At 32.0% G+C, this 9,650-nt stretch overlaps 1 protein-coding gene across 1 annotated transcript; it reads right to left on the reverse strand.

Moving 5' to 3' along the window:
- Positions 1–1,543: 1,543 nt before the first annotated feature.
- Positions 1,544–4,767, reverse strand: LOC144553757 (uncharacterized). The gene is made up of 4 exons (XM_078301981.1): positions 4,152–4,767; positions 2,890–3,114; positions 1,780–2,541; positions 1,544–1,603 (listed from the first exon to the last, which is right to left on the reverse strand). The coding sequence occupies exons 1-4, from the start codon at positions 4,602–4,604 to the stop codon at positions 1,544–1,546; spliced, it is 1,500 nt and encodes a 499-aa protein (XP_078158107.1). The 5' UTR covers positions 4,605–4,767.
- Positions 4,768–9,650: the final 4,883 nt, after the last annotated feature.

Genomic DNA, 9,650 nt, shown 5'->3' on the forward strand with positions numbered 1-9,650 from the left:
TATTCTTTCTACTTTTAAAAATTATTAAACAAATATATTAAATTAACTGTTTTGAAAGAAAACGGGTAAATCTCGAATTTTCAAAGATTTGTGATCTTTCGATTTATTAATTTGTTATTGAGGATTTTTTTAAAATTTCAGACTTTTCTCTCTCTCTCTCTCTTTTTAAATCTTGGTAGAGGCTACAAGCCTAAGGATTCCTACAAGTGAACTTTTCTCTTTTGTAAAGGATGTTTTCCGCTGTTGGATGTCTCCATTGTATTCTCGAATCGTCTGGTTCTCACGGGTACGAAACCTTCTTTATTTGTTGAAATTTCATGCATACCCCTCAAGAATCTTGAAATTACGTATTCCCTTCTGTAAAATTCATGATATCATATTTACCATTCTTAATTTCAAACACTCACAAATTTATTCAATTTTTCACACTTATCATTACTTAAATTCAAAGAAGGTAAATTAAAAGATAGATGAACCTAATCAAGCATGTTAAATTTTCAGATAAAAAGGTTGAACAAAATAAAAAATATGATTTAAAAACAGCATGTTATTTTTTTAGATAACATATATCATAATTCACTTATTCTGCTACCAAGTTATATAACTTGATTGCAACGATGATATTCATATTAAATCCTATCCAAAAACGCCAAACGCCAAACTTTTCTCTAATTGTTCTTTAGTTCATGAAGACCGAATCATAATGCAATTTGTTTATCAGACGGTCATAAATTCTAACCTTATTTGGCAATCTGTTTTGCTCCCAATTGGCAGATTTATTTACAAAATTCATTTAAGACCGTTATTAAAACATTTTAATTATCATCTCATTATTTTTCTTTACCCTTCTCCTATTTTGCAGAAATTTTTTATTCACAAAAATTATAAAATTCGGACATACAAAAATAGAAAAAATATCCCGTTTATATCAAATATAGTAAGATTGGACTCATTAAGGTCGATCCAAAGTTTTTTTTTTTTTTAAAAAGAGTGGCAGTGGAAAAAAAAAAATTTATGGATCAGACTCAATAATTTCAATCCATCGAAAAATTAATTTTCTACGATAATCTGTTTTCGTATGAAAATATATTTGAAAATTAAATTTTATATTTATTAAAATCTTTTTATTTATTTTTGAAATAAGTAAAAAATTACCTAATCTACAAATTTTGGACTATCAAAAGTGTGATTTTCTGCCGATTTAAAATAATAGTAAAAGTTCAATAAAAAAGTATACTCCGGTCTCCAAATACATTTTTAAAGGTAGATCATATTCAGTTATTCAATCAACTGTTTAAACTTTAAAACAAAAATATAAATATATAGTATTGACCAATCCGCACATTGTAAAGTACCATAATCTCACTCGAGAGTGAATCAGTGAAATACAATAAAAGAACACAAAAAAAGGAATTCTCACAACTGCAGTAAACTAACATATAGTAGATAACACTATTTAATCAGATTTAAAAAGCATACGTTAATTAGATACAACAGTTCTGAATTAAATTATTGAAGACTGATCATAACAGCAAATTTATAATTATATTTGAAGGATAGCTTCTACATACAAGTACTGCCGGTACCAATGGCCAAATTGCAACTGCAAATCACATGCAAGTGCAGCTACAGATTGCAATTTTTCATCCAATGGCCAGCCTTGCCGCACTTAAAGCATACAGAATTGGTACCGCGAGGTGAGGTACACTCCAAACTCCAATGCCCCTCTTTACCGCAAGTAAAACACCTGCCTGGCCTTTTTAAAATGCCCGGACTCACGTTTTGCACCGAAGACTCTCCAATTGGAGAAATGGGGGCCAAAGTAGAAATATTACCTCCATCCATTGCATTCCCATGCTTATTTTCTGAAAAATCATCATCCTTGAAACAAGTTAAAATAGGACATTCTATGCACTGGCCTCTTTTACCACAATTTGGGCAGTTCTCCGCAACTTGAAATGCATCACTTAAATTGAGCCTTTTCATTGGTGAGATATCACCCATAGTATTAGGCTGATGTGGTCTTTTGCCAGGAGATAACTGTTTGTTTATCTCACTTCCAGTAGCAGCTGTACTGTTAGGGTCTTTTTCTTTGCACCAAAATTCAATGGTTCTCATGTCATTCTCCCCAAAGAGGTCCTTCACAGATTCATATGGAGAGAGTGTTTGCTTTGCCTCCAGGGTAGTCACATCAACGATCGATATATTATTTTGGTTTCTCTTAGAGTTACTCTCTGTTTCAGGTGGTTTTACTGGGCTATCAACCCTAATAGTGCCAGGAGATAACTGTTTGTTTATCTCACTTCCAGTAGCAGCTGCGCTATTAGGGTCTTTTTCTTTGCACCAAAATTCAATGGTTCTTTTGTCATTCTCCCCAAAGAGGTCATTTACAGATTCATATGGGGAGAGTGTTTGCTTTGGCTCCGGGGTAGCCACATCAATGATCAATATATTATTTTGGTTTATCTTTGAGTTACTCTCTGTTTCAGGCGGTTTTACCGGGCTATCAACCCATTCAAAGTGTTTGCAAGCTCCGTGACCCTAAAAAACAAAATGGAGAAATGAATCAAATGATGCAACATGAACATATGTGCATTTCATGCATTACTGACTATGCCATTTCTTTTTTCCTCTGTACACTTTAGTTCCTGTCTAATGTATCATTTCTGATGTAACATGCCTATTTGGTATATATAGCTTACCTCATGCATTAATACATATTTGTCTAAACAAGTTTCTCTTTTTTGGTATAGCTTACCTCTTTGGTAAGGATTGGCAATTTTATACGGTCATCAGGAGTCTCTAATTTGTAAAATTCACAGGGGTGTGTGTATACAAATATATACAAAGAGATCAATAGAGTGATGATAACAAAAGGAACTTATGTACCTTTTTTATAGGGCAAGCATAATACTTGCGGCCCTTGTTTTCTCCTTCGTGCATGGTCTGAACAATGCATGGTCCAGCCTTGCAAGAGCATGTTGGATTTTTAGGTTCTAAAGAGGTATTTTGGGGTTTAATTATCTTGCCCGGGCTCCTACTGCATCCTTGGCCTGGCTTCAAAGGGCTTTGACTACTCGGGCCCAACCCATCACACCATTGAAAGAAGTTGCACTTTGAAGTACATGCAAGAGCACAATATAGGTTATTGTGAAACAGAAGATACAAGAAAGGAAATAAAATGCATTGGAGATATAATTAGAAGATGCTGCCAACATAGACTCATAGGTAATAACAACTTGTTTATCTATACATATTTGACCTAAGATAAGTAAAAAGGTGGAGGGTGTCATGCCAGGTTGGTCTTGCCATTTTAGGTTTTCATTTGAGGCAGGGCGAATTGTTAACCTGTGTTTTAGCCAGATCAATTCCAAGCATTAAATTTTCATGAGTTTTTTCAGGTTTACGACCATCGTGGCAAGGTACAAAATTGAAGTCTAAATCTAAGAATAAACTTTATGAAATTTTTTATGGATCAAATTAGCGAAAATATTGAGGTTAATAAATGATAGGCTATCATAAAAGGCATTGCAAGTTTCATTTGACTTTGTTGTGAATACAGACTGGTTGCACCATCACTTTTCTGGGTTCTCCTGAAAAATAAAAGAACCAAACTAACCAGTAAACAAAATTAACCACAAGTTATACAGTGATGCTAGTTTAAACTTAAAGCTTATCATCACGATATGTGAGCTTAGCTTAAAAGACCATTTAATTAGCTTCAAACAATAAATTTGAACCATTGGTGCTGATCTATTTGATGAGCCAACAGTTTTCATTCTATTTTTTTGGTGCCGGTTTTGTAGTAACAATAATAATAGTTAACGTCTTAACCTTTTGATCTAACACAAAATTAACTCAAGAAAATAAAAAATTTGGAATGCAAATGCTAGGCTAGTTAAATACATCAAGATCATCCGTTCAATAGTTTTCCTACTAGCTTCAATGCACAGTAAAACCCTGAAATGAAGTTCTGCTGGTAAAATCATCACACCTGCCCTCGGATGCATTGCAAGGTATACAATTTATTTTTGTTAAAAATTTAAAGATTTGCTCAATTTTTAGACGACCACTAAACAAAATGAGACATCGGGGTTACTGAAATATAAAATCCTTTCAAAAATCAAAAGATAATAGAGACTGGAATTTACTATTTTAGCGGGGCATTTGTAGAAAAGGCGATTTGGGTTCTTCTCCGTGTGTGAGGTCTTTACAATGCATGTGCCACCTCCACATGGACACTGTTTCTTCGGCACATCCTCACCGTTCATTTTCATCGTGGCCTGATGATCCAGCGGTCCAGAGCCATCCGCACCAGATATAAAGCATTTGTTACGATTATACCCGTCTGGACTCACTACCACAGGGGTAATCTGGGAAGTTCGCGCCTTCGTCGGTTGACAGGTGTTGTGGTCTCTAGTAAAATGCCCGTCCTGCAAGGAAGGAGAGTATACTACTACTCCATGGGTATTTTGGGAAATGGACATCGGTATCACTGGAGGATCGGACGGTATTGGTACAGCCCCGCGAGGACTGCCACCATCGCTGACGCTATTACGAAAATGACCCTCTTGCTGCTGTTGAGAGGAGAAGGGCTTGCTCATTTCGACAGGGTCAATTTGGAGATTTTGTTCCGGACACTCTTCAAACAATCTCCTTGGCTGGAGGAAGGAACCGCTGCACGATCCCACACTCTCCGTGCTCGTTTCTTAAATCTTCGAAAAAGTCGATCTTTTTAAGGCCTCAAAGAGAGAAAGGTGATAACAGAAAGTAAAGTAATCGCAAATATGTAAGTGGCGTAAGGAAAACGAAGGTGGCGTTGTGTCGTACAATTTTTCCATCCGAAAAATAAATAAATCTTCTGTTATTCCAATCCTGACTGATCAAATTTCTTCATACGCGAATCATAATAAAGATGAACCGTTCAGATCTGAATAACATGTTCCTGTTATTTCTTTGAATAACAGCAGATTTATTTCCCGGAAAAAGGGGTCACAGTGCACTGACTCACTGTGGTGCCTCGGTGACAGGGAGAAGAAAAGAATTTTTAAAATATATATATTATTAGTTCAAGAGTAAGCTTAAGCCTTAAGCTTACTAAAATGGTTGATGAGCTTAAATTTAAAATTTATTAGAGAGGTCTTGAACGATAATTCTAAAAGTCTAAACTATTGAAACTGACTTAGATGTATTGAAATATTAAATTTATTAATTTTTAATTTTATTTTGTGTAAAAACATGCAGTAAAAAAAATAATAAAAATTAAACGTATTTTATAACTTGTAAATTTTTATTTTCGCCATCTATTTTTGTAATTAAATTTGAAGATTTATAAATGTAAAGTGTAAATGTATCAACTTGTGAAATAAATTGGTTGATTTATATTTGTTGTTTGAAGTTGTATTCACCAACTATATTGATAAAATTAAGTTCACACTAATGTCATCCAGTGTTGTAAATAATGGTATGCGGTCGTCGTACGGACAGGGAACCGTTAAGCTATTAATTGAAAAATAATCGAAAATAATGGATTATAATTAGAAATAATCGACGGATTAATCGAAAAAATTCATGACTATTTAGTCACCGCCAACGACTAATCAGCCGATTAATCAATCTAAACAGACATTTTTTAAACATTGATTCCACACTTCAGAAAAAAAAAAAAAATTTATATCAGTACATCTATCAAAGCAACTCTAAGAAATGAGAACGATAATGTCTCCTAGCTGAAATTCAACCACAGCTTTGTCTCCTGGACCGTAAAAATTATTTTGAAATTCGTGCCAGGTTAAAAGAAGGGTTCAGATTTATTTATTGTGATATATACGGGGATACAAAATCGGTCTTGGAGGTAATCAAAATTTCAGTTCACTTTAGAAAATATCGAATCATTAATTCGTTACACCCCATTTTTTAAAGTTTAATATATAATTAAATTATAAAAAAAATAATCTAGTAAAAATAATTAATTTTATTTCTAATTTTTGTTTTGTATTAATTATTTTGATTTCTTTCGTACGATAACGACGTCACCTGTATTATCACGTCTTGGTCACCTTACTTCGTTGACGCCTGTGAGACGTTTGTCAGAATAGGGTTATAGACTGAGAATCTATCCAAGCAATAATCACACTGATGATGTGATCACTCGTTGCTACAAAAGTCATGCAAACACAGACGACATTTAAAATGGTTCGAATAGATTTCAAACGACAACTTAAATCGTTAAAATTGATTTACCTATTAAGTAAAACATCTATATTATTTGAATATTTTTATAAACTATAATTAGGAAAAAGTTTTTTATGAAACCTGTATGATTATTTTTTTTTACAAAAATTATAAGAATTGAAATGTCATTTCGGTCCTCTTTTTTTTCCTAGTCGTTTTCACAGATTTCGAGAAAAAAATACGTTGAAAAATTATAAAAATACTTCAGACTGAATTGCCATTTCGGTCAAAAAAAAAAACATTCAGGACCGAAATGACGCTTTGATTCTTATGATTTAAAAAAAAAAATAATTATTATGTTGGTTTCATGAAAATCTTTTTTCTAATTATGGTTTATAAAATAATCATATTATTTTGTACAAAACCAAGATGTAAAATGAATATAAATCAGGGTTATAAATAGCTAACTATAGTTACGCAATAGCTGCGTTATGTCTTTTTTGAACCGCAAAAGCTATATCTATTTATTAACTCAAAGGTTAATATTCATTAATTCAAATGACTCTTATATTATAGGTAGGATCTGGATTGACTCCGTTTAAAATCAGACTCGAATGATTTATTTTTGAGTTAATGCAGAGGATACGCATTCCCACTTCCAATATAGATTTGACCATCTAATTATGCAGAGGATACACATTAAATTTACCATTTTACAAGATGTTATAGTCATCAGATAGATATGGTTTTCTTGTATTTCACCCTATTTATCTTGTTTATGTCTGACTTGTTTAAACAGGCCAGAATAATTAATGAGGTAAATTCCAAATATGATGCCAATAATGGCTTAGTAAGATGCAGAGCTCACACTTTAGGCCTGTTGTTTATTTTGAAAGGGCTTTTTCTTTGTTTCCAAGCCCAAATAATTGCACACTGGGAAGCCATCTCCAGTTTTATTATTATTAAACTTTTGCCAAATTTTCTGTCACAAATTTCATCTACATTCATATTAAACTATGCAATTAATAAGAATTTGTGGTGGTTTTTCGCATGAATTTTTTAGACAAATTATGTAATTATGCGTTCGTGAATAAGAAAAAGAATTATTAGTGGATAAGATATAACATTAATAATTTAGTCACTTAATAAACATATATCCAAATTTCTTCTCTCTTTCTTTTATTAAGAACTCTCATATTTGTATATTTGTTATCTATTATAAACATCACATTGTAAATGGAAGTTTGTAATTTATTTTGTAATATTTGATCGTAGAAATATCATTCTAAAAAGCTTATTATAATACTGATATTATTTTAAATAAAATATTCAATATTTTGCATTGTTATAGTAATTTAATTTATTATATGTCTTATATCTATATTCAAATTTGTATCCATCAAATATTCATTTTATACCCCTATCTTATTACTCACATTAAATTTCCTGTGATCTTACTAAAAGGTTTTTGTTGGGCCCCCTTGTAAATTTAGATTCACATATCTAACTCCATTTCATGAATCCAGTAAATAATTTAATATTATAATTCTGGGCTTTCGGCCCAATATACAATAAAATACAACTATGGCCTGTCACGGGTATGATCTCTGTTGTAAAGGTTCTTTTGAATTTAAAAAAAATTATTTTTTCATGTTTTGGTATTTCGTACTGTAATGTGAGTACCGTGAGTCCGTGAAAGTTTTTGGCACGGGGTGTAAGAGCCACTCCATCTCACTGATTGAAAGGAATTTCTAAATAATTATTAACTAATAATTAGAAATTAAAGTCTTCTTAATTTCTAAACTTTTACATCTCTAAAATTAAATTTATATTTTTTATTAAGAAAGAGAGAGCAGCAAAAAAACAAATAGAAAGCAAATGAACGTGGCTTAAGGGTTTGCTCCAAAGGGTGACATAGAAAGAGAATGGAGGAAACACTATGCGGAGGGAAACCAATACCGTATTTGATCGGGCTACTTCATATGTTTCAGAATAGAAGAATCAGAGAGGAAGCGGAGGAGAGCGAATACTGTGCGAAGGAGAGCGGATGTGAGTATCGTGAAAGTTTTTGACGAAACTGTTCGCCTTCAAATAGGGATGTAAGAGCATCTCCATCTCAGCAATTGAAATGAATTTTTAAATAACTGTTAACCAATAATTAGAAATTAAAGTCTTTATGAATTTCTGAACTTTCACGTCCCTAAAATTAATTTTAGACTTTCTATTAGAAGAGAGAGCATCACAAAAACAAAGAAGAAATGATTTGAACCAATGTTATCAGAACTGGACCGGACGTCGATCTGGTAAAGCTCCGGTTTAACGGTTCACTGGTCAGACCGATGGTTCAACCGGTTTGACTGCTGATTTTTTAAATACTTACATATTTATTTATAAGATATAATTATTATTATAAATAATTATGTTTTATGTAATAAAATTTTCAATATACATATTAACAATGTACTATAAAAGTAAATTTATATATTAGAAATAATTATTTTTTTAGAAAATATTATATCTACTGTAGCTCAAATGTAGAACTTATTGTTAGAATTTGTAAAATAATTAAATAAAATATTATAAAATATTTTTTTCATCGAAGAAATTTTATATTTTATACTTCATAAATAAATTGAATAACTACATAGAAATTCTTTAGTTTTTGTGATCAAGTGAACCCCTAATGATCCATATTAGAATTAATATTTAGTTTATAAAAAAATAATATTGCAACAAATGTTGAATTATTCTTAAACACATAATTGTTTAGAAAAGTATGTTACAAAATATAAATGACTACACAAAGTTAGTCACAGAATAATACACATTAGATTCCACTTTTTCTCCTAAAAAGTTGTTCACTTTTCTCCTCAAAAGTTGTTCCTTTCCATTCAAAATTGAAAATAGTCGCGTGACAACAATGGACAAAAAATCAATATAAAACCGGTTTTTTATATAAAACCGGCCGGTTTAATTAAATATATCCGGTTCTATTGCATATCCGGTCCAAATAGCGAACCAAACCGTAAACCTGTACGGTTCCGGTTTATTCTGGTCGAACCGGCCGGTCCGATTCGGTTTTGATAACAGTGATTTGAACAAATTGTTTCGCCAGCGTGGCAATTCGAAACAGTTTCTTAATAAGAAATTTTTCCAAATTATTTCTAAATAAAATAGCTTGCCTATATTTCTGAAATGAAATAGAAATCGCCACGTCAGATTAGAAATCTCAATAATTTATGAGATAGAGATGCTCTAAGAATTAGAGTGCTGAGAAAAGCATTGATCCTCGTCTCCTTTCTTCCTTTTTCGTTCCCCTTTCTCTACGCACTTAGTTATGGTGTGCATTCTAAGAAAGCTTTAAAGAGAGTGTGTCAAACGAGTACAACTATGCTTACGTTTGTTGCTCGGCAAATAACAGTTCAATTATCCAAGTGGAATTGCATTTAATTTATATGTTTTCTTTGAAACCATTT

This window comes from Carex rostrata, chromosome 1, assembly GCF_964058835.1.
Source record: "Carex rostrata chromosome 1, lpCarRost1.2, whole genome shotgun sequence".
NCBI classification, from domain to species: domain Eukaryota; kingdom Viridiplantae; phylum Streptophyta; class Magnoliopsida; order Poales; family Cyperaceae; genus Carex; species Carex rostrata.